The sequence below is a fragment of the Aedes aegypti genome, chromosome 3, assembly GCF_002204515.2.
Source record: "Aedes aegypti strain LVP_AGWG chromosome 3, AaegL5.0 Primary Assembly, whole genome shotgun sequence".
Lineage (NCBI taxonomy): Eukaryota > Metazoa > Arthropoda > Insecta > Diptera > Culicidae > Aedes > Aedes aegypti.
Window position 1 is genome coordinate 279,005,505 of NC_035109.1, and position 27,911 is coordinate 279,033,415.

At 38.2% G+C, this 27,911-nt stretch overlaps 4 protein-coding genes across 4 annotated transcripts; 2 read left to right on the forward strand and 2 right to left on the reverse strand.

The window, feature by feature from the left end:
- The first annotated feature begins 1,181 nt into the window (after positions 1 to 1,181).
- Positions 1,182 to 1,851, forward strand: LOC5573068 (ribonuclease H2 subunit C). Its single transcript, XM_001654349.2, has 2 exons — positions 1,182 to 1,484; positions 1,539 to 1,851. Exons 1-2 carry the CDS (start codon positions 1,331 to 1,333, stop codon positions 1,829 to 1,831), a joined length of 447 nt encoding a protein of 148 aa, XP_001654399.1. The 5' UTR covers positions 1,182 to 1,330; the 3' UTR covers positions 1,832 to 1,851.
- Positions 1,842 to 7,386, reverse strand: LOC5573067 (rRNA 2'-O-methyltransferase fibrillarin). The gene is made up of 3 exons (XM_001654348.2): positions 7,162 to 7,386; positions 6,518 to 6,918; positions 1,842 to 2,593 (listed from the first exon to the last, which is right to left on the reverse strand). The coding sequence occupies exons 1-3, from the start codon at positions 7,172 to 7,174 to the stop codon at positions 2,006 to 2,008; spliced, it is 1,002 nt and encodes a 333-aa protein (XP_001654398.2). The 5' UTR covers positions 7,175 to 7,386; the 3' UTR covers positions 1,842 to 2,005.
- Positions 7,387 to 8,872: 1,486 nt separating this feature from the next.
- LOC5573066 (BUD13 homolog) lies at positions 8,873 to 19,876 on the forward strand. Its single transcript, XM_001654347.2, has 3 exons — positions 8,873 to 9,119; positions 9,185 to 10,417; positions 18,978 to 19,876. The coding sequence occupies exons 1-3, from the start codon at positions 9,007 to 9,009 to the stop codon at positions 19,339 to 19,341; spliced, it is 1,710 nt and encodes a 569-aa protein (XP_001654397.1). The 5' UTR covers positions 8,873 to 9,006; the 3' UTR covers positions 19,342 to 19,876.
- Positions 19,877 to 21,763: 1,887 nt separating this feature from the next.
- LOC5573058 (protein FAM98B) lies at positions 21,764 to 27,689 on the reverse strand. Its single transcript, XM_001654345.2, has 5 exons — positions 27,566 to 27,689; positions 27,151 to 27,506; positions 26,456 to 26,950; positions 23,088 to 23,255; positions 21,764 to 22,003 (listed from the first exon to the last, which is right to left on the reverse strand). Exons 2-5 carry the CDS (start codon positions 27,487 to 27,489, stop codon positions 21,809 to 21,811), a joined length of 1,197 nt encoding a protein of 398 aa, XP_001654395.2. The 5' UTR covers positions 27,490 to 27,506; positions 27,566 to 27,689; the 3' UTR covers positions 21,764 to 21,808.
- Between the last annotated feature and the right edge of the window lie 222 nt (positions 27,690 to 27,911).

Sequence of the window (27,911 nt, forward strand, 5' to 3'; positions counted from 1 at the left end):
ATAATGGCCAAACGCGAAGGAAATTTAAAATCCGTTTGAGGGAACACCGAAACGCTGTGGATAACGAACGAGTCCATGAGTCTAGTGTGGCAGTACATTCTGTTGAACTCAAACACAACATAGACTGGGACAAGGTGAAGCTTAAAAAGAGCGTCCGAAAAGTTTCCCATTTAAATGCTTGGGAATCTATGTTCATCTCCAATGCCGAACAACCGTTGATGAATGACGACGATGCCCCGATAAGTTCGCCGCTTTTTCACTTGACGAAACTGGACTTCAAATAGTGTTATCTCTTTCTGACGTGTACTGGAGAAAGTACGAAGCTGTTTTGTTCTCTTCTGTGTAATCAGTTGGACATCGTCCTGTAGATGGGCAACATCGAGCCCGAAACCGGTCGACGAAAAAGGTAAATGTTTAAATCCTTTATATGTTTGTAAGAACAAAAAGTGTTGTGTCCAGTCTCGCGTCGCGTCTTGTGAGTGAAGCATTGTATTGTTGAATTTCTACTTCCATTTCAACCAAAATACTAGTTATATTGAAAGTTTGGTAAATCCCGGGACAAGCTTAGATTTTTGTCCCGACGGGACGAGCAAAATGGCCGGAAAATGGACACTCTAATTGCTACATAAAATTATTATTGAATCGCGCCTGAAAGTTGGGAACTTTCGAACGGGAAATTTTAAAACATTTGGGCTCATTCATTTATTTCATAACGCTGAAAATGACCATTATTGATACCCACCCACCTCTTCGTAACGCTTTTTGTATGAATATTCTACAAATTTTGTATGAGCCGTAACATCGCGAGGACACCCACCCACCCCCTTCAGTGTTATGAAATTTGTGAATAAACCCTTTCAATTGAAACCTTCTCCATACAAAGTAGTGTCTGGAATTTGAATCAATACGGTATTTCTGAGTGCAGATTTTCAAAACCGTTCAGGTATTTTTGAAAAGTAATTCAGCAACAACACGTGAACGTGCACCATTCTTTGACGTTCCAGTTCGATTGTTTACGTTCAAATATGTCGACTTTTTATATCGACTCCAATCTCGCAAGCGCGCGAGTTTGTGCAGACCAGAGTCTATGAATGGAGAGTTGCGCGAAGAGGCTTCTTTGAATGGTTGTTCTTCTTTGTCTTCGAAAATAGCCCCTATCTGTTTTGCTGGTCTGCTCGATAGGTAGACGGTTTGACAGTTCGATAGGTAGATTTGGTTTCACTCTTCGCGCAACTCTCCATTCATAGACTCTGGTGCAGACTTCCAGTGGTTTAATTCGTTCCCATCTGAAATTGTGAAACAAGTAACTGTTTTTGTATTTATTGTGAGAATGGCTATTAATCTAAACCTAAAGTCAGCTGACGTGAAAGCAAGTCTCGAAGATCCTGCCAAATTGCACTACATTCCAGCTACAATCCGTGGCGATGGCCCAGCCAAAGTGGAACAGTATTTTGAGTCGTACACAGACGAATTGGAGGACAAAAGTGTGGTTTATTATCTATAGAAACCTGCATAGTTTAATATTCACTATCTTACAGCTCTCGTGAATGCTCTTCGTGGATTCCCGCTACGAGGGAAACGATTCACCTTACCTGCGGCCTATAGTGGCGTTATATTTCAGGAAACTAAAAAACCACTGTCAGCGGACGAGGAACGGAATTTAAGCTTCGCTGGTGCCTTCAAGGAGTTTACCTATTGGAATTACGATAAGATACCCTCGAAGAACGATGCGTTTGAAAAGGCCCTTGATTGGATGGAACTGTCTGACGCTTTGCATGAACCATTGGATGACCAAGAAGATACCAAATCGGATGTAAAACAAGAGAAATAAACTTTGTTGGTTGTTTGTAATAAAGTTTTTATTACTTCCATTGTATGTCACGTAAGGGTTGAAAATCTACAATAACTTTGTGGAAGTTTCAGAAAATCTTTCCTAATCAAGAAAGGCTCATCTACTGTAACGTAATTATTAAAAGTATATATCTTAAAGCTATTTTGTTTCTTTTTACGCCGCACTCTTTGGAGGTTGCCGGTAGACTCCCACAACGACTGCGTGGTCACGTTCGTATGGTTCCAGTGTGATTTGCTCCTGAGGTTTCAACTTTTCTGATTGTAGTTTTTTGACTTCTGCCGCGAACACCGCTTCCGGAACGGCTGTCGAATCGATACAGGAAGCCTTGATCGAAATGACGAAATGGCCTCCGTTTTTCAGGAACTGGTGAGCATTCAACGCGACGATACGGGCCTGATCGGGCTGGGCAACGTCGGCGAAAATGGTGTCAACCAGGCCGACCAACATTCGGTACTTATGGGGATGACGAGCGTCTTCAATGATGGGGATAATGTTGGTCCGCTTCTTGGCGACATTTATCAAATCACGTCCCGATCGGTGTGAGAATTCTACGGCATAGACCAGTCCCTCCGGCCCGACAACGTCCGATACATGCGAAACCGTAGTTCCCGAGGCGGCGCCCAGGTAGAGAACCTTCGAGCCTGGTGGCATGTGAATTTTGTCGACTCCTCCGAGGACGGCAGCAGCCAGCTTCGACCGGAAGGGATTCCAAACTCGGTATTCATTCTTTTCGCCGTTAGTCTGCAATAGAAGTATGCTTAGTTAGAGGGTGTTTAAACAATAGTTGTTCATGAGAAGCGAGGTACGAATCAGAAAGCAAGTTCTACAATGAAAAGTCTAGGAAGCAGTGTGCCTCAGGCTCCTACTTCGTCGACAGTTCACCGTTGGCCACATTCCTGCCAATTCAATACCCCTGTGCAACTTCATCATGTGTGAATTAATTTCAATTTCAGGGCTGGTAGCGAATGAGTGTTATCTTCAAAATAAAAACTTTAGAGATCTGAAAGTAGAGGCCAGACAGGAACCAAGAAGGGACCGAAAAGAAACCAAACGGGGACTAAGAAATCAAGAGACAGAAATTGTTTTTTTTTTTTCAATTAATAATGCAATGAAATTTCTATACATTTTTGAGAATTATTCGTTTTGACAAAAATTACTTCTCGTATTACTGTATGCGTTTATTTCATGATTTTCTTTTAGAATTCCATCAGAAAAAAGTTGTCGAAAGTTTCCTTCAGATGTTACTCCGAAGATTTTTTCAAGAGTTCATATAGCAATCTGGATTTTTTTTCCAAGGATCATCATAGGAATTACTCAAGAGAATGGATCAGCTAATCTTCTAAAGATTATTTTATGAATTTCTCGAACAAACTAACTCGAACGAACTAACCCCAATTGACTAATGGATAAATTTCCTAGAATTTCCTATTTGGAATTCTTTTTTAATCAGTTCATGCTTAATTTATGATCTTTGGTAACAAAGAGTGAAGCTTGGTGTTACTAAGCAAACAAATGGGTTTATACGTTATTTAATAATGCTTTGATGAAGAGAAGACTCTTCTCTATCTCCCAGTGGGGATAGTTTTTATCTTGGTCCATTCGTTTGCTAAAAACAACGAGCTACACACTCGGTTACCAATGGCTTTTGAGGCGAGATTACAAGTTATGCGAGAAATGTATGAAGTACAATAAAAGCTATAAAAGGCATCTACAAAATAGTGTCCAAAATTTCATAAGTATTCTCCTAAAAATTTTGTTAGAAATTCATTTAGAATTATGTAAGAACTCTGTCAAGGATTTTGTAAGAATTGTCCCGTAATTTTAAGAATTGATTCGGTGATAATCTTGACTAGAATTCTGTAGAATCATACAAAAGATTTCATAAAAAGATTGTCGAATTATTCCGTAAAAATCTAGTTGAAAGTTCTGTGAAAACTCTTTGCGAAGGATACTGTTCATTTTTTCCCCTAGATTATGTTAAATGCATGTACAGCATGTTAATGAGTAAGACTGTGTTTCACAAAAAAAACATGGAAGAGAAATGGTTCATGTAATTCTAATAACATTGGACTATGCAATGAAACAGTTATTTTAAACTTCAAAAAGATCTTTGTAAGCTAGACTCACGTGCAGATAGTTTATCTGAATCAGGGTTGCTTCACTAAGTAAAGAGTAAAAGTAAAGAATGATCCAGCTAAAATATTATTACCATACACATTCTACTTTGGCACCGTCAAACCCTGTGATCGTGGCCAGGGACAGGAATCGACCTTATAATTCTATCAAAAATTCGAATTCAGAATCCAAACCTAGTTCATTATAATTTTACCCTGAAATTCGCGAGAAGCCAGTTCAGGAATCTGTGAGAGTTGTGCTCAGAGTTCCGACAGAAGTGATCCAATATTCATTTGAAAATCATGTACTGGCATCTGTGAAAATACTGTCCAAGACTACATAAGAATAAGCCTCAAAATTTTATTAGAAATTCATTTAGGATTATGTAAGAACTCTGTCCAAGATTTTGTGAGAATTATGTCCCATATTCGGAGATAATCTTGGCTAGAATCCTGTAGAAAATCACACTAAAGATTTCATGAAAATGTTGTCGAATCGCTCCGTAAAAATCTTGTTTGAAGTTCTGTGAAAACTCTTTGCAAGACTTAGCGAAAGATACTGTTCAATTTTTCCCCTACATTATTTTAAATGCATGTACAATATTAAGTGTAAATCCAGCATGTTATTCAGCAAAATTGTGTTTGACAAAAAAAACATGGAAAAGAAAAGCTAAAACATTACTATGGAAGATAATCAAGCTAAAACATTAGTATGGAGTTAAATCAAAAGTTAAATCATTTAGATTAAGTTTATTCGAGTTTAAAATAGGCAGAACAGTCAGATATGAGAAAATTCTACAAATTCATCATATACCTGTTCTAAACATTACTTACATTTACAGATTACAGAATATACATTTACAGATTACTACAGATAATTACAGATATGCTTCACGGAATTTTTTTTCATAAAACAAATCATAAGATACATTCATAAAATCAGATCTCTTTCAGATTTCCAGGAAATTCTTTAAGAATACCATCAAAAATTACCCCAACGATTCCTTTGGTGTATTTATCTAAAAATGTCTGTATCTATCTAAAATCTATTTACCTAGAAATGTCTAGTGTTCTAGTTCTAAGAGAACTTTCACAGTTATAAATTGAGAGCTTCCTTTGCGTAGTCCAGGAAATTTCCACTACGAAAAGATTCTGGTCCGACCGGAAAGTTACAGAATTACTGTTTTAATTTACCGATCTTTCCAGAGGTTGGGATTATGGCTAAATTCATCGGAATCCGTAAAATGTGCTTTGTTTAAAAATTTGTTTGCTTTGTTTTCCTTGAATAACACTGACGAAAGTTATTAAGCAATACTTGGAACAAACTGAGCATGAGCCTATGAGCTCCTGGAGGAAGTCTTGTTGGGTTTCTTGAAAAAATCTCTTGTGCGAAATGGAGGAAAACTTGGATACTAGCAACATTCATGTTTCTTTTTAATAATCTCATCCTGACTACTTTCAAGAACAAGGCAGGGGAGTATACCTTGTTCAAATCATAAACAAGAATACTAAAAGTATGAATATCGCTATTCCCGGCCACGCCCATCTTTACCGTAACTTGGGATAGGGGAAGGAAATGTTGATGTAGCACTTACTTAATGAGAGGCCACCGACTCAGCGACACCCTCATAAGTGCTACGGAGTTGGAGGTTGGGGAAGGTATATTGTCAGGATTCGCCTAGAAAGCTGGCGATAGACCATAAATATTTGTTGCTTAAGCGTTTTCAAATTAATCTTTTGAATGCCGGCAATCAAAAGAGAAAATAATGGAGGAAAACTTGGTGGAACAATAACTAGAAAAATAGCTGGAGGCAATCGTGGCATAATTTCTGAGATTTTCTCGGAAGTGTATCCTAATTAATTTACTAAAGGAAGTAGGGTTGTAGTGCTGAATGATTTCTTGAAGAAAATTATGGAGAAACTCCCTTGAGCAATCGCTGGAGGAATTTCTCGGCGAATTCTTGAAGGAATTGACGGAGAAATTCCTAGAAAAATTGCTGGAGAGATCCCTGGAGGAATAGGAAATGATGAAATGGAAAAAATGGTGAAACAATAACTGGAGCTAATCCTAAAGATAATACCTGAGTATTTCTTACTGAAATTACTAAAGGAAGTAGCGTTGGCGCGCTGAAGAATTTCTTGTGGAAAACCCTGAAGAAATTTCTATAAGCATCTCGTTTAGCAAACGCTGGAGAAGTTTATGGATAAATTCTTGAGAATTGTCGGAGAAATTTCTAGCAGTATTACTGGAAAAATCTTTGGAGGAGTTCCTGAAAGTATTCTAAAAGAAACGTATGGAGAATTCCTGAAGCATTTCCTCGAGTGAAGTAATTCCTAATTGATGGTATCTCTATGGAGCCTCTTTGATTTTCAGGATTAATTCACAAGGAGAAAAAAGAAAGAATAATACTTGGGATCAATTTGGCCATAAAGGAGACATTCCATTAAAAATAAAGTTTTTAGAGATTTGCACTAGAATAGACCAAGTCTCTATAAAGAGCCCTGCTACCAGCCCTGTCAGACAACCTAAAACCAAAACATTCCAACTCACCTCCACCGAAATACGCTTCTCTCCGTAAACTTCCGATCCGGGCACCAGATTCAATGTGACCAGCGCATCTTCCTTTCCTCTGGCGATGAAAATTCCCTCGTGACGATGCGGTTCGATGACAACGGTTTTGCCTCCCTTGAAGCCACCGCCTTTAGCGCCACCGCCGCGGCCACCTCCACGCGGACCTCCTCGGCCACGTCCTCCACCCCCACGCCCACCAGCACCTCCCCTTCCGCCGAATCCACCACGGCCTCCACCACCACCTCCTCCTCTACCACCAAATCCACCACGACCTCCGCCGCCGCCGCCTCCTCGTCCTCCGAATCCACCACGGCCACCAGGTCCTCCACGACCTCCTCCTCCTCCTCCACCGCCTCCACCTCCACCTCTAGGCGAGAATCCTAATCAGCGAGAGAGAGAGTAAACAGAGGGAACGTGAACATTGAGGTTATGGTTTATATTGGATATAAAAACAATGCGGTGACCGAGTGAAACTCAAGAATTTAAATTTGTGAATTTAAAGAGTTCTGGTAAATATTTTATCGTATAATCCACAATTAACAGTTTCAAAATAGCATTAATTTATCAAATCAACATATACGAATCAGTACAACCGCCACCATTCCACCTATCCATCGTCCTACCTGGTTTTCCCATAATTATACGAGACTTTTATGTCGTTTCAACGGTATTTTACAATTAAACTTTTTAACAATCTAATGAGCACTTCAAAATAAGAAACACCATATAATACACAGCTTTTTTCGAGAAAAATATAAATTCCCAAGCACACGCCACTACGGCTACGCTAGATCAAAACACGTGTGGGTCCGCAGGCTGCGGCTGTTTGACTTTTTCGAAAGCGATGGCCGCCGATCCGCAGATCTCTTATCGTTTTCGTGTCACTGATGGGCACGCTAAAAACATACAAATCATATGCGAGATTTTTGAGTAGTATTCCAGAGACCAACAATTCTGGACAAACATTTGAAAAGGGCCCAAGAGAACTTGAGCCTTTTTTCAGAAACGTTGCTGTTGAGCCCTTTTTAGCCCGACCACGCAAACTAACACCACTATCAGAAAGATTGGTGTTAGCTCTTCCTGATAGTGGTATTGGTGAGCGTGATCGAGTTGAAATGGGCTCAACAGCGGCTTGCAAAGCCAATGTTTGGTTGTTTTACGGTTTTGGTTTATGCGGCAGTTCTTCGAATAATTCAATATAAACAGCATAAACGGCAGTACCCGCAACTATTGAAACACTCACAATCATTAGATCATTTACCCTTTGACTTCCGTATGCCGTTTTGATTCATATAACGGACACTTAAGGCTAAGTAGCAGTCATTCGTTTTGGCAACAATGATGACTTTTCAGCTTGCATTTCAAAGTGATAAAACTCAGTCTTGATAGTTTATATTGATTTGAAAATGTATCACCTTACGCGCTAACATGCATAAAGTATGCTGATACTTTTTCAGCTGTGTCAGTGCAAAACCAACTAATTTTCTTCGATTAGAAATCGAGAGATGAAAGGGCCCATTCACATATTTCATAACGCTGAAGGGGTGGGTGGGTGTCTTCAAGATGTTACAGGTCATACAAAATTCGGAAAATATTCTTACAAAATGCGTTATGAGGGGGTGGGTGGGTGTTGAAAATGGCCATTTTTGGCGTTATGAAATTTGTGAATAAACCCAAATAGCAACAATCATCAACGACGCGTACAATTTTCAATGACGGCCTACTTCTACTTAAGGTCTCAGTAAAGTATAACTCATTATAAAGCATATAAAATAAACCATGCTGTATGATTGTACGATGCTGTATGATTCCTCCACGTTATCGAGTTTTCGAAAACCTTTAAATACTTTCGAATGTGGGTGAAGATTTTAATTCCACAACATGGATAATTTTAAATAATTATATATCTGTAGACCTTTTACAATTCTTACTCCGGACGCTACCTTACTTAGGGCCTGTTCAACATTTCATAACGCTGAAGGGGGTGAGTGGGTGTCCTTGTGATGTTACGGCTCTTACAAAATTTGTAGAGTATTCATAACGCCGGGTGTCGAAAAAGGCCTTTTTAAGCGTTATGAAATATATGAACAAACCCTTTCGTGTGAAATGTTTCCCATACAAAGTAGAGTGTCCGGAATTTAAAGCTGTCCGTAATATGAATCAAAACGGTTCCCATCCTGTAATAAGCTGGATTGGATTGATAAAATTTGTTGTTTAGGTCGCTTTGAAAAGTTACGCGAGAAATGTCAGGTAAAATTATTAAATTTTTAATTTAGCGTGCAATCTAAACGACAAGTTGCATAGTTTTCGAATGACCCCTAGCAGTGACAGTAAAACGATATTTTGTTGCCCATGTTTTGTAAACACATTTTACGTTTGAAATTGCTGGAACCGAAGTTCAAGTTCTCAAGAGTTACAAGTTTTAGGAAAATTTAGTGAATTTTCAGTTTTCTAGTTGCATTTTTACAATGACCACTACAAAAATAGACCAGAAGGAGTATCTGAAGCGTTACCTCTCCAACGATAAGGACAAAAAGAAGAAGAAAAAGAAAAAGGACAAATCGGCTGGCAAAGGAGCAAAGTGAGATCATAATTCTGTGTGTTGTTAAATTTAACTGTAAAACAAGAAGTTTCCTTATTTTCCAGCGTACGAATAATAGACGCCGATGACTTCAGTTCGCACGTGCAGCACGAAATCGAAGATGAATCGGATTTGTTGGCGCTGGGCGAAGAGGCGCCTCAAATTGTTGGTATCATTGACGAGCGCCCTCCGGAACTGAAGGCCAAGGAGGATTTCAGCAGCAGCAAGTGGAAGAAATTGTCCGCCGATGATGGCGATAGATGGGGGACTGTTGATTTGGTGGGTAGCTCCGTTAACCAGTCTAGCAGATCACGCCGGAGGAACTCGGATGAAAGTCCTCCGAGGAAAGGAAAACGAGTTCCGGAACCGGATGCAAGTCCTCCAAGAAAGTCTCAAGGGAAAGGACGACGTGGAAGCATAGACGAAAGCCCACCAAGGAGGAAGAAATCCAGTAAAAGAAGGGACTCTGATGAAAGTCCTCCCCGAAGAAAAGAATCTAGTCCTGGAAGGAGGACTACAAGAGTGGAGGACGATTATCCTTCAAGAAAAGCGAAAGGATACGATTCGGATCACAGCCCACCAAGAAAAAGAGGGAACAACGACGAAAGTCCGCCGCGGCGATCTCACAAAGAACGGAAGCGCCGAAACTCCGATGAAAGCCCCCCGAGGCGATCCAGAAGACAGTCTGATTCGGATCAAAGTCCTCCTAGGAAGCGCCAAGATGATTCCCGAAAAGCTAGGAGACGAAAGGATTCCGATTCCGACGTGAGTCCACCCAGACGTTCCAGCAAGCCGGATCACAATCGTGTGAAACAGGAGCGTAGTCCTTCGCGAGCATCGGAATTCAGTCTGCGGCGGGTCAAACAAGAACCTCCGGACTCCGACGAAAGCCCTCCCAGACGAACAAGACGTCGATCTCCGAGTTCCGATCAGAGTCCACCTCGACGGGTGACGAAACGTGAACCCGCCAGTCCCCCCGTAAGGGTCAAGCGAGAACGCAGAAGCGAATCGCCCCGAGCCGGACCATCCACGTCCCGAAAGATGACCACCACATTGGATGGGAAACGGGCCGGCTTGCAGGATGCTCGTGCCCTCAAGGAGGAAACGGAAAAGTTCCGTCGAAGGGAGACCGAGCTGTTCGATAGGATGTCCGCCGATGCTTCTGGACGGTATGCCAAAACGGTGGTCCGGGAGAAGTCTGGGAAGCGACGGGACGTCGAAGAGGAGTTGCGGAAGGAGTTTGAGAAGCGGAAGCGGGACGATAAGAAGAAGGAGATTTACACACGTTGGGGAAAAGGGTAGGTATTCAAAGGTTGGTAACGAGTCACTTTCTAGTGACTTGGTCACTTCTTTGATGTAAATCAGTGTATGGTCTATTTTATGAAGGCATTTTACAGTCGCCCCACAGTTATGGATCAATTCTTTCTTTTTTACTCAAGGTGAAACAGTTTGGAATCAACTTTTAGGATTGCACTCAAACTTTAAAGGCACAAATCTCGCGAAGAAAGCATCCAACAACAGTGAACTTTTTATGTTGGCTTTGTGCACTAGCAGAAAGCTTAAAATAAGAAGATCAGAAACGTTTTTTAACTATTTCCCCGTTAAGTGCCTTTGAAAACGTGAGTAGGAAAACAAGTCGGCCATTGTGCCCCAGCCATCTTTAGATTCCGAGATGTTTCACCTTAAATATAGGCTCAAGCGCCGTCAGGCCGTTCACCGGAGCCGAAATCATTTTGATTTGTTTTACAATTTCATATTGATTTCTAACAAACTATGTTAGTTTTGGGGAATTGTAAAACTCGAGGTTAGGGAATACAATTTCTGGTGGATAACGATGGGATTTGAGGGTTTGATTAATGACATTCAGCAGCGTTGTAGCAGTATGATGCTGTTTGTCAATCAAAGAGCGGACTTGAATGACCTGTTACAGTAACGATACAACAAAAACTAGTTGGGGAGATGAGATATGGACAACAAAACAAATGACAGGCAGGGTCAAACGAAGACATTAATTTTCTTCAGAAACTGGGGAACATGCAATGGAAGTTCAACCTACCCAACACATCTCAACTGTCTTCCTTATCTGGTTTTCCTGGGGCCCTGAGGATTTCACATAAGTCGGTTCTGGCGATATCGTGTTCGGGACAATACCAGACGACATGGTTTATGTCTTGGTAACCTTCGCCACAACCACATTGATTGCTATCTGCTAGACCTATTCTAAAGGAATGTGAGCCTAGGGAGTAGTGGTTGGACATCAGGCGACACATTACCTTGATAAAATCTCGACTCATGTTCAACCCCTTCAACCATGGTTTAACTACCTGCCCAAATTATCTTTATCCCATTTTTGTTGCCATTTGATCAGGACTAACTGGCGAGCATTTATAAAAATAATCATAGAATTTGATACGTTGTTTGTAAATATCACCTTCCATAGCGCCCACTTTGAAGAGCGTGTCCGCCTCCCCATTGCCCGGAATCGAGCAATGAGAAGGGACCCAAACCAAGGTGATAGTGTTATTCGATAGAGCCCTCAATGTGGATCGTATTTCCCGTAAGAAATACGAATGCTTTACCGGTTTCATTTCAGCTTTCTATTCAGCTTAGGCTATCCGTCAAATTAGTATTGATCAGAGAAAAGAGAGGCAATTTGCTCGAATGCGAAGTGTATCACCGCTAATTCTGCGACACATACAGAACAAGAACTATAAAGTTTGAATGCGGGGCCATGAAATTAATTAAATACACCAAATCCAGTGGAATCATTTGTTTTGAATTGTTGGTGTAAAAAGTTCTGTCACTACTGACTAGGCCGATTCATGGTCAGATCAAAACAAAAACCATAAAAACAACGAAAATCATTTAGAAATTGATTAAAAATGTTGTTTGGACTAATTTTAAGCGTTTGATACCAAAATTGGGACAGGGCTTTAGGGCCCTCTTTTTCCCGCTCGAATAACGGCTATATCATATTTAAACTTTAATCTAAAAAGTGGGTCCATAAATGAACATTGACACTTTTGATCATGTTTGACGTTCGCTTAGTTGATAAAAAACACCACAGTGGTTTTAGTTTTAACACTGGGGTTGTTCATATCTAACATTTCGGAAGAGACACGGAAAACAAAATACACCCAAAATTTGAGTTTAAGCCATGGGGCGTGACAAAATCTAAAAAATAAAAAATAAAAAAAATGTTTTGGACTTAAACAAACGAAAACATTAAATAATTGAGTAAACATGTGTTTTTGGCCTAAACTCAAATTAGAACAGGGCTTTAGGACCCTATTGCTTTTATAGTCATTTATCACTGACAAGGTACCGGGCACCCCCGTTGGTTTGACCACATTTAATCTGATACTTACTTGATACTTGATGGGCTACAATACGCTACGTTGAATCTACGCCGAATGGATAATTCTTCTCCACTGGGCTCGGTCCTGAGCCAATCGCTTCCAGTCGCCCTGAACGTTAAGTGCCCTTAAATCCTCTTCAACTGCAAAAAGCCAACGTGTGCGTGGTCTACCACGAAGCCGACGGCCTGGTCCGGGTTGTCTACTGAATATTATTTTTGCTTGTCGTCCTTCCGGCATTCGTACCACGTGACCAGCCCAACGCAGCCTGTCGTGTTTTATGAGCTTGATAATATCCGTTTCTTTACATACTTGGTACAACTCATGACTCATGCGACGCCGCTAGATGCCATTTTCTTGTTTACCGCCGAGTATTGTTCGCAGCACTTTACGCTCAAAAACTCCAAACGCTTTCCGGTCGACCTCTTTTAACGTCCAGGATTCATGGCCGTATAGACCGGAAGGATAAGAGTCTTATATAGCGCGAATTTTGTTTTCGTCTGCAGGCTACGGGACTTAAGCTGGTTACGGAGCCCGTAAAAAGCCCTATTCGCAGCTGCAAGACGCCTTTTCACCTCGAGGGTAACATCATTATCACAAGTCACTAAAGTACCAAGATACACAAATTCTTCCACTACTTCAAATTTTTCACCACCCAGCACCACTTCACTACCAACGTCACGATTGGAACCACGCAGTCTACCAGCGATCATGTACTTAGTTTTGCTGGTGTTGACGGTAAGTCCAATCCTCGCTGTCTCCCTTTGAAAAGGTACGACGGCTCGACGATCAATTCCGATTATATCGATATCGTCCCCAGGAGCATATGCGATCGGGTGACGATGGTACCGCTTCTTTGCACGCCCGCTCTCCTTATAGCTCCTTCGAGAGCAATGTTGAACAAAAGGTTAGAAGAGCATCTCCTTGCTTCAATCCATCTAAGGTTACAAAGGAGGTTGAAGTCTCATCCGCAACCCGCACACTTGATTTCGATCCATCCAACGTTGCACGAATCAGTCTAATCAGTTTCGCCGGAAAACCGTGTTCTACCATTATCTGCCATAACTCATTTCTCTTTACTGAATCGTACGCCGCCTTGAAATCAATGAACATATGATGAGTCTGCAAGTTGTATTCCCGGAACTTATCAAGGATTTGTCGCAAGGTAAACATTTGATCCGTCGTTGATCGGCACTCACGAAAACCAGCTTGGTATTCGCCGACGAAGGACTCCTCCAGCGGTCTCAATCTGTTGAACAGAACACGCGACATTATTTAGTACGCCGAATTGAGGAGCGTTATTCCTCGGTAATTGGCGCACTCCAATCTGTGGCCCTTCTTATACAGAGGGCAGATGAGGCCCTCCAGCCAGCTAGCAGGCAATTCTTCTTCCTCCCATATCCTTAACAGAGTACGGTGCAGTATTTCGTACAGCTGCTCACTACCGTGCTTGAAAAGTTCGGCCGGGAGCTCGTCTTTTCCAGCAGCCTTACAGTTCTTCAACTCATTAATCGCTCTTCTAACCTCATCTAGCGTCGGGGGCTCCACAGCTTGTCCATCGTTGCTGATGATTAATCTGTTCTCAGACGCGCTCGTGTTCTCTCCATTCAACAATTGCTCGAAGTGTTCTTTCCACCTGGCAGCCACCAAGATTTTGTCTGTCAGCAAGTTACCTTCGCGGTCATTGCACATGACGGGAGACGGCGCAGTTTTTCTCCGTACGCCATTGACAGTTTCGTAAAATCTCCGCATATCGTTTTGTTCGATGCTGTTTTGCGCCTCAGTAATGATGTCTTCTTCATACTGCCTTTTCTTTCTGCGGTGAATTCGTTTCTCGGCTGCTCTAGCTTCCTTGTACCGCTCTCTATTCTGCCGGGTACCAGACATTAACATCCGACTTCTGGCAACATTCTTCTCATCCGTCACATTCTGGCACTCCTCATCAAACCAACCGTTTCTGGGTCGTCTCTGAGCAGTACCTATCACCTCTCGCGCTGCTGTGCTTATCGCACCGTGGATAGACTCCCACAGATTGTTGAGGTTTTAATCTGAACACTTTTTAATTTGTACCCCGCTAATTTGCACGTCGTTCAGATTAAAAATGGTTCAAACGTCATTTAGCTCATGGGACGGTGTAAAGTGAAATAAAACGCTGTGGAACGGAATGCATAATCAAAACAAAACAAGAGTAACCAGAAGTTCAAATCAAAAATGAACCCCGATGGTTTGCATGAGCTATGCACCGATCAAATTAGCGGGCCAACTAAGGAGTGTATCGAAAAGTAGTCGCAAACATTCAAAACGGTATATCTCAGAGCATAGTTCATCTTTTTAAAAGATTTTTTCACGCAAATCTTCATCGTGTCATCAAATATTGAAGCAGCTAAAAAAATATTGAATAATATGCAGTCTTAATATAAATACAACAAGGTTTATAAAGCATGGAAAATAAAATCTTGCACAAAATTACATTTTTGAAGTGTCTTCTGAAGATTCGATGATTTGTATTGAACAAAATGTATATCAAACAAAATAGGATGAAAAGCTTATTCTATCGGAAAATATGTTTACTTCACACATCACGTAAAAAGAAATTCAAAAAAAATAAATTATTGCTCTAAAAAAGCTCAATTATTGGAACAAGGTCGGTTTTAGAAAGTCACTTTTGTTTAATCAACTTTTGAAGCTCTGTCATATACAGCGGTAATTATATATAGTAACATTTTTTGCTTACGTTACTTCATAAATATGCAAAGAAACTTTTTCAATCAAAAAACAATTTTTTATTCATTACAATCGTTCGATATTACCATTAACGTGTAGAAAGAAAAAATCAAAAAACGAGGTCCTTAAAAATCGACTTTTTTTGATTTTTTGTATTTGCTCTCAAATGCTTGTTAATAAATTTTTCAAAATATTTTTTACACTATGTCATGAGAGTTGTGGCACAGAATATATTAGCATAAACAAAAACCATTTTTTCTTAAAATTTAACACATTTATTAACATATCAATTTTTTCAGAGATGTGCAAGATTTTCATCGACATCTGTTAGTAATTTGAAATATCATTATGCAAAATGCCACTTTATTGAAACAATGTCACCGCATCATCATTTTTAAATACATTGTAAAGCATTTCTGATCAAAAAATTGTTTGTAGGTTCAACCCTTTATTTTTGAGACTGTTTTGAAAGTTTGCGACTACTTTTCGGTACACTCCTTAACTGAAGAGCATTGCAAATCGCACCACAGTTATGAATCAAGTATAAAACGGATTCGAATAGAAGCACCAATATGAATATTCGATAAAGTAATTATATTGTATAATATTTCTAATATTTCAAAGATTATACTTCCTAAGTTTTAAGGTAATCCTTCTTTTGAAAATCTCTTGTACAATCTTCGGAAAATACTGAATGGACCTGCAATATACTTCTAGTTTTTGAATCCAAATTTTTCTTACCCACGATTTTGATCGACATTTTTTTTACGTAAAGTATTTTTATGAAAACTGCTTATACAAACAATGTTGCAAATGGATTGACTATTTTGACATCAATTTACAAATTTCTTCAATAGTAAATTTACTTTTTACTAATAATTTCACTATTGAAACAATTAGTTGACTATTGTTTTGAGGCCCTTGTAAAATTGGTTCAAAAGTCAAAACTTCAAAGCAGTTTTCTTTATAATGATCCTCAAATCGAAAAAAAAACACACAGCCTTTTAATTTGCGAAACAAAACAGCTGTTTTTTCCACGTTTCTCAACAGGGGGTCCGCGAACCCCCGACCATGCAAAAAGCACGCTAAAACGAACACCTCGAAGCGAGCCGTTTTTTCGGCATTATCAAGATTGAGAAACCGTGTTTTAGATAAAAGGATTATTTCTGAGGAAACTGTTTTTACAGTTCTTGTATTTACTACAATTTCACTAGGACTTTAATCTGGGATCCCCTCTTTTAAGAAACGTTTTTTTATCTATTGTTTCTTGGAACAAATTCTCCTTCGAAACTTTTTGAGAATGCTTCAAAAAATATGTTCATGAGCAACTATAACTGTTATAATTTGGTATAAATATAGATAAGAGGCCCAAATGTAAAAGGGTGTAAATGACATTTTGGTCGGTTTTGAGTTAAGCATACTGAAAAATGCTACTGTTTCCAAGCTTTCCGACGTTAATGATTCTCCGTCCCACAGGAATGATAACATAAATAGTATGAAATTTAATTGTTTTTTGACTCCTTGTCTCAAGATCATTCTCGGCAACCGGGAAAATCGAGAATTGTCACCTTTAACAAGGTTTAAAATGAAACAAGGACCAATAAGTGTTTCTTCATGTACTGAAATATCCTGTTTTCTTCGTTTAAAACAGGGCTGCCCAAAGTACGGCCCGCGACCTCATGTTGTGCGACCCGCGGAGGGTTCGAAGATTCTTTCATATTTGGCCCGTTAAGTAGTCTACCAACCCGAAGTTAGATAATACCAAAAGTTTATAATTTTCAACCAATATTTAAACTTGGTAATTATTTGAATTGATTATTGATTAATTGGTTAATTGATTAATTGAAGATTAAAATTCTTAGGCATAGGCTAATATTCTCACAGAATACAGGAAATAATATTTACTAACACCTGGACGTTATTCACGCAGAATCCTAGACAGGATTATAAAAATACAGACTTTTTACAAAATCTTGATCAGGATTTTTTAAGAATTCTAGTCACGACTTTCACATTGGAAAGATTCTCACAGAATTTTAACCAAGATTCCATAGACTTCAGGTAGAATTTTCAACGAATGTAATAAATAATTTTTTATAATCTTGGGTAAGATTCAATCTATGTTAAACTTGGCAGGACCTTAAGTGAATTTATAAAAAAAATTGAACAGGTTTCTTCTGAAATACATTTTTGCTCTTTCAAAGATTTCAAGGTTTCATTCGAAATGATTATTTAGTAAGATTCTGAAGGAATTCTCGGCACGGTTTTTGTAAAATCCTAGACATTCTGACTAATATTTTCGTAAAAGTTTGATCAGGATTTTGACACATTTCGAGTCATGCTAATAATACTAAGTCGAATAATCCAAATTTTTGGGGTAGATTCTTCAAAACATTCTGTAGTATTATACAATTTTGAAAAAAAAAATCACGGTATCTAGTTGGAAGCTTATTTGCTATTATCTGTTTTTTTAATTTCTTCAAATGAAGTTTACTTCATTCACTGATGTTTGTCAGATTTTAAGAACTTCATTTATTGACTTTTGTCAGATTTAAAAATGTGGCCCGCGACACAAAATTGTTTATGCTTTTTGGCCCTCGGTTTAAAAAGATTGGGCAGGCCTGGTTTAAAGCAGTCAGGACTAGAGTTCATTGATAGATCTTTAAGCCAAAACACACCACAAAATGATGATCTACACAAAACATTGGTCGATTTCAGCAGTAGCGTTAGTTTTGCAAGGTATGTTTTTGAGAGAATAATGAAAGTTTTAAGCTTTACCTCAAATCCTAATGAGAAAACATTATATTATTGATTGCACTTTACTAAAATTCGTTCAGTTATTTTATAAATCTCCTATAAGCGGTTTCTTCACCACCGTTTAAGTCTTAAATCTAGTTAAGCCATATGGGTAAACGTGATTTGCGACGTAAGCGAAGGTGAAGAAATCGGCCCTAAAACTCTTAGCAAGTTTAACTATGTATGTAATTGAAATTTCTGTTGGAATTGCGGTTTAATCAAACATTTTGTTTTTACTACAAGCTTGCATAATTTCTGGGGATATGTGAAAGGAACGTACTTCGGCGACTTCGAATCGAACATCGGTTTTAGATTGACTGAAGGTGCAGTAGAATCGTTATACGTTCTGTTGTTTAACGCGCCCGATCTAAAGTGCTGAAGATTTGTGGAATCTAAGCCCACTAGAATGATTCTATAATTTTAGAAAACATTGCATTACATTTTCTTACATTATTATATACCTATTTCTGTTATGTGAAAGTCACAAACGGTGATTTTAAGAAAAACAGCTCTTTTGTTTCAAAAACATTGAAAAGGCTTTTGATTGTTTAGTAAAGAGTTCTTCATAAAATTGTTTACATAAGTGAAAAGTTTGAAATTATGGAAGTACAATATACCTAGCGAAACCTACGTATTTTCGGCCGTTTTGTTCTCTTCGTCACAAGGGGTTTTAGTCGGCCAAATCTTGTAAAATTGAAAAGTAAGTTGCGCTTATATGTCAAAAGTATTGATGTTAAATTTGAGCTCAATAGGTTCTAAAAAACCTCCCATGACAAAGAGAACAAATCCGCAAGAAATACATGAAGTCACCCAAATTTCCAAATTTGGTTTTCAATAGTACTCCACTGGGCCTAAAACAGTTTAATTAAAAGGAAACTAAACTGATTATGTTGAGTCAAGGCACCTCTTTCCGTTAGCTCTTAGCTATCCAAAAAAGAAATTGTTTCCGATCTCAATTTTAAACGTTTTTTTTTTGTTTTAGTGTGAAACAAGTAGAGGAATACAAAACTCAACTGGAGGAGGCAGCACACGAGATGAACAAACCACTGGCCCGGTACAAGGACGACGAAGATCTGGACGATTACCTGAAGCAGCAGGAACGGATCGGCGATCCCATGTTGGAATACATGCGCAGCAAGAAAAAGGAAAAAGATCGCCAAGAAGGGCGCCCGCAGAAGCCGGTTTACAAGGGAGCTTTCCCGGACAACCGGTTCGGCATTCGTCCCGGCTATCGCTGGGATGGCGTCGATCGCTCCAACGGCTTCGAGAAGAAGTGGTTCGAAATGATGAGCAAGAAGAAGGCCGTTGAGGAGGAAGCTTATAAATACAGTGTGGAAGACATGTGAATATTTGTAAGTATTCTTTATTGAGACGTTTTTTCAATACTGTAGGTATAAACTTAACTATACAGTTTGGTTCAGTTTTCCTTATATATCACCACTGTCCCTGCGATGCTTCCTCTTCGATATACATATTACTATGTTTTTAATGACTACTTACGACGCCTCTTCAATCACGTAGGATTTCCTTCAGAGATTATGTTACTAATTCTTCCACTGGTTTCTCCAGTTGTTATTCTAGCAAAGTTTTTAAAGATTCCTACAGGAATACCTCCAACAAAAGAAAATAACCAAAGGCTTATCCCAGAATTTTTTAAAAAAATGACAATAGATTTTTCCAGAAAACCCTACTATAATTAATCAAACACGCAGCGAAAACATTTTTAATGTCAACAAAAATCTGTATCATTTCAACCATTTTTCTGTATTATTTGCCGGCTTATAATATCCTTTCATTGTTTTAATAACAACAAGCAGTTCAGTTTAAAAATATTAATTGTTGAATTTGACAGCTGGGTCCAATGCGGTTCAACAAGATTAATTTTTGATTAAATATTTTTTTCTTTCGAAATAACAATATTTTTGCTTTAAAATAAAACATAACATTTTTAAAATAAATCACACTTGGTTTTTAATTTGAAAATGTTTTTATTAGAAATAAATAAAGATTTTATTGATCCCAGATCTGCTCCCCCTCCGCCCCGCTAAATTTTATTTTGCTCTTATTTTGAAATAAAGAAAAACGATCATAACTAGAATGTCCATTTCCCGGCCATTTTGCTCGTCCCGGGATTTAGGACAAAAATCTATGCTTGTCCCGGGAAATCCCGGGATCCCGGGATTTATCAAATTTTCAATTAAACTAGCATTTCGGTTGAAATGGAAGTAGAAATTTAACAATACATTTTTTTTTTCATATGTTAAAAAATCATTGTGGGAACAAAAATGTTCGCTATTCCTTTTCTACACTTCGAAAACCACTACTGGTGCCTCATTTTGGTTTATTATCATGATTTTGTAGATGATGTTTACATTTTTATGAATTTCACCCCAACCATTTTTGTTTACCAAATAGGTGGCACACTTGCCCCAAAAAGGATAGATTTCAACCAAAATGGATTTTGTATGTAAAACTAAATATTTTTTTCGTTCAAATGCCACAATTACTTACACATTTGTATAGCTTACAAGGTACAGTACGTTTGAAAAATTCGTTATTAATTTAGAATTTAGAAACAGCGAAATCTTATAAGAAATCACTGAAATTTTATGGTTTTCACAAAAGTCGATGTAAATACGTGAAAAATAGAGCAATTTGCGTCATATTTTGAACATTGTATTATAGCTATAAGGGAACATATTGTTAAGCTCAAATAAAAAATAAAGTTTGTAGTTTTTACAAAAATCAGGGGTGGCACACTTGCCCCAAATTCCGCTTCTTATTCTGATGAAGTAACCTAACAAAAAACAAAACTAAGATTTTTCAAATTCTCTATAACAGTTATGAATGGAAGTATGACAACAACTTATGTCATAATTTTCAAACATTTGTACATTTCAACATTTGAAAAGTCATAAAATCTTTAGAACAAAAGAAACGATTAAAGATCATTGAAGGTATTGTAGATCATGTAGATCAAAAGTTAATTACTAAAAAAGTATAAACTGAAATGTCGTGAATCACAAGTCAGTCCCATCTGCATTTTGGTCAAAATTGAGTTGATATCAGTTTTTATTATATCTTCTAATGATTCTTGAGCTGCACTAACGAGAAATCACTTTTTGTTCAGTAAAATTAGAGAAAACACCAAGTCAAATTATCCCATAATGAAAAGTAAACGCATGTCAGTCCCACTGCAGATTTTCGCATCGTGTAACACAAAAATGAATCGTTATTTGGTCATATTTATATTATTCTTGGAAAGGTAACACAGTGTAAAGCAAATTATGAAAGTTTCATTGAGATCTAAACATGTTCCAAACTTCTGGAATTTTATGAATATTTGTATGAAAAACGAGATTGAGAACTTCTCATTCAATTTTCTCAATGCCTACTTTTTACAGATGGTACTGACTTGCGATTTGCGGCAATTTAGGTGTACTTTCAAATTAGTTATCTCAGCATAGCCTTATAAAAACGGCTAATGTTGAATGATACTTGATAAATTGATCTTTTCATGAAAATAATTACTCGTTTGTTCTCTTTTTCTTTATGCTTTTCTACTTTATCAAATAAGGTTGATAGTGAAATAAAACGTCATTGTTCTTCATTGAAATTTAGTGGTTTTCATAAAATTCTATGTACATTTCGGGAATCCCAGGATTCCCGGGATGTCAGAAATAAAATCCCGGGAAACGGGAAATTCCGAAATTTGTCGAATCCCGGGATTTTTTGTCCCGGGATGTCCCGGGATGGACACTCTAATCATAACTTCTAACACCGTATATTTTTAAACTCAGTGGGTGATACTTTTTAATCGGATCTTGAGAGAAACGGTGTTTGACTGTATTTTCGTATGATGGCTTGTGCCTCCGACGAGTTTTTCAGCAAATAGGTGGCCGTGCATGAATCCCATGTGATCCTTGGTTCAGAAGGCTTTACAATATTATTTTGCACCAAAGCAGAGCTGCTGCCACTTGCTGGAACTTTTTGGACTTTTGGTAGCCTCTAAAAATAGTTTTATGTCAACAAAAATAAATAAAGATTGAAAATGGCATAAGTACCTGCGCTGTTCTCTAAATATGCAATGGATGAATGAATTTGGTCCACTCCGCAACCCGGTCAACCAGTCATCGTTAGCGATCGATATCGATTCGTTTTGAATCGGTGGCGATCGCCATCGCTGGGTAAAGATTTATAAAGAAATTGTAACACTGGTTGACCGGGAAGCGACGGGGGTAGAATCAGCAGCTCGATTTCTTGCCGCTGAATCACTTTTAGCGTTTCAATCGTGTAAGAATTAACTGCTGGTTAAAAGTTACCAAGAAGGGCTTCAATAATAGCTTCAGTAATTCTAAAACTGTTCTATCAGCACGACTTCCTCCACGGATATTTTTTCCACATCGAGTTCTTCGACGAACTCTTCCGCGTCAGCTATTTTTTCTTACACTTTACAGCGCGAAATAAAATGGCGGGCAACACACTGCCTTACACACTGAGTTAAATTTTCGTTTCAAATAACAATAAAAGTAACTGAAACAAATAACTCTATGATTTGAAATAAAAATTTTATTTTGTTGTTTCAACAAAAATCAAATTGAAAATGCTGCCAGCAAATCCAACAATATTTTTATTTGTTTTGATAGAAGTCATTGCTGTTTCAGCACAATTTGTTGATTTACAACAAACAAAGCTTATTGAAAAAAACAAGAATAATTATTGTTTTGAATCGTTGTTAGTTCTCTGCGTGAATAATTCCTACACCAATTTCGTCATATATTATTCCAGACATTTTCATATTAATTCCGTCATGAATAAATCCATGGTTCTCCCAGGATTTGCTCCAAAAAATTGTAGAGATTATTGTAGGAAATCTATTAACAGCTTTTCCAGGAATTCTTTCATGAATTCTTAATGAAGTTCATCCAAATATGTATACAGAAAATTCTTCAGAATTATCAGGGAACACTCCTGCAGTTCCTCCTCAACTTTCTCGGATGATTCTCAAGTGTTATTTCCATGGATTCTTTTAACGGAGAAGAAGGGGTTAGAAATGATGGGCAAGACGTAGGCCGTTGAGGAGGACACTTACAAATAGAGCGAAAAAGATAAGTTTTTGGTGACTCTTGCTGGGTTCCGATCGGGGCACTTTCGATTGCTTTCTGTACAAGTTCTCACATGGTAAGCCTTCCTCTCGTGACGACCAAACGGGCATGTGCGGCTTTGCATTAATACTTACGACGCCTCCTCGATTTGGCAGCTAAATTTGGATGAAATTGAAGTGTACCATTAGATGAGTTGGCAAAATAGTGATCACACGGCAGTAGGACTCTTTTATGGACTTGGTCTCTATTCCAAAGTTTCAAAAAACTCTTTTTTCTAATGTAAGGTCTTTAATGCCTCTGATTTCAAAACTATAGGCATCTACCTTCAGGATCTCTTACATGACTATTTCATAGTAAGTTTTTTGAAGATTTCTCGAGGAAAATCTTCAGGAATTCTTCTAGTTATTTTCACAGTGTATTCTTCCGAAATACTTTCATAAACTTCTCCATGGAACCCTCCAGAAATTGCAACCAATTCTCCCGAGAATTCGTAAAAATTTCTCCAATGATTTCTCAAAGGATGCTTACAAAAATTTCTTCTAGAAATTCTTGAGCACTCTTATAATTTTCACTGGGATTTCATCCACAGATTTTCCACTACTCTCTCTCTGGATGTTATTCTAGGCGGTCTTCTACAGGTTCCTACAGGAATTCTTCTAGAAAATAACGAAGGCCTGTACCAGAGATTTTTTTCAGAAACCCCTACTAGAATTGCTTAAATAGTTCCTACGCCAATTTGTTCAGCTATTCTTTCAAACATTTTCATATTGATTCCCTCAGAAGTTCATCCATGGTTTCTCCCAGGAATTGCTCCAAAAATTCCTCCAGGGTTTATCCGGGAAAGCTAGCTTAGCTTAGCTTAGACTGACTACACATATCAATGGTTGCTATTCCGTGATTGACCGAAGTCAGTGAAAATGCACAAAGAATCAACTAGAAGTTTGGCTGGGATTGGCCATAATCTTCTTCAATGTGCATAATTCAGTGCCTCTATTTATACAGGGTCAATAATCAATTGGGGAAGGAATGTTAGTGTGTAACCTTTGCTATTTGGAGACCGTGTTTGCCTCTGCATCTCCACAAAGGTTACTGGGAGGGATGTTTATTAATGAGAAAGATCGTTGAGTCACAGGATTCACTTTGATAAGCGATTAGACCATGATAAATAATGATTTGTGAGATATATACATGCTTATTTGTAAATATAATATTTTCATTTGATATGAACAATTTCTATGTAGTGGAAAATTATGCCGACACTTGAGGTGACGAACCATTCAAAGTTTGTTGAACAAATACCTAAATGTAACATTCCTACAGCTGTCAGGACGAAAGCATGTGTTATTATATTTTACTTATTGTCACTTACTTATTGTAATGTCAAACCATTCAAAGTTTTTTTTTTAAATTACAAAAATAAAGGTAAAAAGGGGTGTTCTGAAAATAAAAAAATGTGAAACATAAATAATTCATGAATCAGAGTTTGTGTCGACACTCACAGTGACGAACAATTCATAGTTTGTTGAAAATTCATAATTACGTCCCATAATTGTAACGATTAAATGTGCAGTCATACATATTTTATAGATTAGAAATAGTAGCATGAAACGAGCTCACCAATTGATCCTTTATCCTTCACTGTGCAGCCACAATCCACTCTCAGCCTCACTCGTTTGCTCGGCTATATAAAAACACTCAGGAAAAAAAGAAAAGGCGCGCGACCCGAAAAGGAAAAAAAAAACTTGGCTTTCTTGACGCACTGCCCAGCAGCAAGCGTCAAGGTCAAAGGATCAAAAAGAACTAACCGATCACGCCACTTTTTCACTTACTAGACCGACGCGCGACATGTTTGATCCTGCCTTCGTCGCTCGCCCCCGTAGGAGGTCGAAAGATCAAACAGAACTCTCCTCCAGGGTTTATCCGGGAAAATCTATTAACAACTCTTCCAGGAAATGAATTTTATCTAGAATTTTCTCTATCAATTCATCCACTCCTGTTAGTTCTTCCAACTTTCTCGAGTAATTCCTCAATTGCTACCTCCATGGATTCTTTAAATGTTTAATTAATAATATTTTGTTGTAAGGTTAATCAAATGTTAATTTTAATACTACTGCGATTATTCCTGTAGTTCCAGATATTATCCAGGGATTCAATTGATTATCTTTTCAACAAGTATCTTAGCAAATTATTCGAAACATTCCTCAACATTGTTACAAGATTCCAAGAATTCCTTTTAATATCTTTGCTGGAATTTCTTTCAGATATCACTGCGGGACACGTTTTTGTCTCCAGCATGAAAATACCTCTATTTACTTAATTAAGTGTTGCTGAATCCATTGCCGTTTACAGAAATATCATAGCACGTCTAGTTTTTGAGATATTGGTTGTTGAAAATGCAAAAATTGACCATTTCAGCCAACTTGCATGCAAGTTTGCCAGCTTGTATGGCATTTTTTTCGCTTAATTTGCTACAGAATACAAACATTAAGTGTGTAGCAACTATTATCACCAAAGTTCATAATACTTTCGATGCCTAAAAGCTATTTTTTGATGGCTTCGAAAACTATTGTATTTTGCCATATAAGAGAAACGAAGAATTTTGTATGGAGACTACAAGTATGTTGAAAAAGATCGGTTTAATCTAAGCTTAATCGAGAAATTTCAACCAAAATATGTCTAAAACGAAAGTTTTAGTCCTCTTTTGCATGTTTGGTGGATAAGATCACAAAAAAGTTTGACAAAATATACTTCAAATTTTAGGTAAACATCAAGGAAATCAATGTTTTATACAACTTTGGCAACCTGTAGCTAAAAATTGTGAGAACGGTATCAGATTCAGCAACCCAAAATCTACTAGAGACACATAATTTGATCCTTGAGACACGCAAAAATGTCATTTTTGTTGCGCTGTGTATATTTTGGGAATTTCCTCAGAAGTTTCGTCAGATATTACTTACAAATACGTATCAGATTTTTTAGGAATTTCTTAAGTGACTTCTGGCACTTCACTGGAGACACACCTGGACAAAATCCTGTGTAAATGCATTGAAAACTTCCTTGAAAATATATGAAAGAATTTCTGCAGGAATTCTAGGGGTCTGGAGAAACTTCTGAAGGTATCGTCAAAGAAATTTCTTTGTTGAAATCTTAAACAAATCTTGAATGACAATTCTAGAGGAAATTCTGAGTTAACTCAGGACATCAATGGAACAATCCCTGAATTAATTCCTAAAGGACTTCGAACTTTCTTGAGACATCTTTGGAGAAACTCTTGATGGGTTACCCTTAGAAAAATTAGGTGCAGTTTGAAAACTTAAAGTCGCTACCAGCTCTACGATCAAATTATAAAACTCACCGTCAAATTTCCCTGGAAAACGTTCTTCTTGCTGCCCTTGATCCGTGTCGAAGCAACCTTTTCCATCGTCAGCAAACTCCGTTCAGCCACCAGCAAATCGGAAATATCCCTGCGGTTTAGGTTTGTCGTCAGAGCGTCTAGGTTTCGTCTTTTCTGGCGCCAAATTTGCGCCACATCTAGTTTGGTATCTCCCTTCCACTGGAAGCCAAGCATGGTCACATCCAACCGGGTCATCATCATTTGCCTTCGGAGGTTATATTCTTCCTGTAAATCTGTATGGCACTGATCCAGTTGTGCCCACTGGGCTTCATTCAGATTGGTTTTCGGGACGAACAGAAGATCAGGAGCATTGAAGTCTGTTGCGAAGAATTCCTTTAGTCGGTGAATGATCCGATTGAAGGTTTCAGAATCAGTGATATCAGTTCCCATACTGTTCACGTCAAGATCCAACAATTGGAACATCTGCATCACTGTGCTCAATGGTGTCCCAGGATGCTGAAAATTATATATGACTCAATTTCCAAAAGCAACAAAATTTCACCGTTCCTATGAACAGACTCATATTTATATAGGGCACTGATTTCACATAATGTTGATTAAAAACTTTCATATGATACCTACCATTTGATAGTTTTTTTTACAAATATGATGTGAAAACAGTGCCCAGTAGGAATATAAAATTTGAGTCACTTCACCTGCACCAAATCGATTTGATGTTTCATCTCCTCGTTTCGCTTCTGCTGATTGATCACACCCGTAACGCATTCCGCAGCCAGAAATTCTATCAACAGCAAAGAATCTTCCTCTGAGCGATACCTGGAACTTAAGGGCCCGTCCAGCAGTCGATGGTATGGGCAACTTAATTCCTTCAAAAACGAAGATATCTCCATTGCGAAGCTCCACCGAAGATACGGTTTCATCGACCTCCGGTGCGTATTGTTTGATGATTTGAGTGAGCCAGCACACCAAATCGCGGTAATTTCTGTTGGATAGTCCGGCACTTTGAATTCCTTCCAGCGATACAGCTTCATCATCTTGTGGGAGAGTGTATCTAATAGGTGATTTTCGTGATTGGTATTTTTTCATGCAATATTTAGAATTTATGCTTACCCCAATTGTAGTAAAATGTTGGAAGTTTCCATCTTCGATTTTAGTCACTCCATAATCTATTTCACAACTTGTTGATACCAATCGCATACAGCGTACTCCGTCTTCATTCAATATGTGGTGCATCTTAGTGATCCTTTATTAGATGCACCTAATACTGCGCTGTACTATATGATACGCAATAAATGTATACACGCGCGTGTGTACGTATTAGACCAGGCTTGCCCAACCTTTTTGAGCCGCGGGCCAAATTGGTAACAAATATTATACGACGGGCCGAATTTTTGCTTTCACAAGATTTAAATGTTTTTGTGAACGTTCCTCATGGTGAAATTGAGAGGAAAATGTT

What these genes read in the sequence shown, in the direction of transcription:
- LOC5573068 (XM_001654349.2), top strand. Translation starts at nt 1,331, where the DNA reads ATGGCTATTAATCTAAACCTAAAGTCAGCTGACGTGAAAGCAAGTCTC. An exon ending in AGACGAATTGGAGGACAAAA is followed by an intron (nt 1,485 to 1,538) that starts GTGTGGTTTATT and finishes ACTATCTTACAG; the next exon opens with CTCTCGTGAATGCTCTTCGT.
- LOC5573067 (XM_001654348.2), bottom strand. An exon ending in AGAAGCGTATTTCGGTGGAG is followed by an intron (nt 2,594 to 6,517) that starts GTGAGTTGGAAT and finishes CTTCTATTGCAG; the next exon opens with ACTAACGGCGAAAAGAATGA.
- LOC5573066 (XM_001654347.2), top strand. Translation starts at nt 9,007, where the DNA reads ATGACCACTACAAAAATAGACCAGAAGGAGTATCTGAAGCGTTACCTC. An exon ending in TCGGCTGGCAAAGGAGCAAA is followed by an intron (nt 9,120 to 9,184) that starts GTGAGATCATAA and finishes CTTATTTTCCAG; the next exon opens with CGTACGAATAATAGACGCCG. An exon ending in TACACACGTTGGGGAAAAGG is followed by an intron (nt 10,418 to 18,977) that starts GTAGGTATTCAA and finishes TTTTTGTTTTAG; the next exon opens with TGTGAAACAAGTAGAGGAAT.
- LOC5573058 (XM_001654345.2), bottom strand. Translation starts at nt 27,489, where the DNA reads ATGATGAAGCTGTATCGCTGGAAGGAATTCAAAGTGCCGGACTATCCA. An exon ending in ATCAAATCGATTTGGTGCAG is followed by an intron (nt 26,951 to 27,150) that starts GTGAAGTGACTC and finishes TATAATTTTCAG; the next exon opens with CATCCTGGGACACCATTGAG. An exon ending in TTATCTTTTTCGCTCTATTT is followed by an intron (nt 22,004 to 23,087) that starts GTAAGTGTCCTC and finishes AACTATTTTTAG; the next exon opens with AGGCTACCAAAAGTCCAAAA.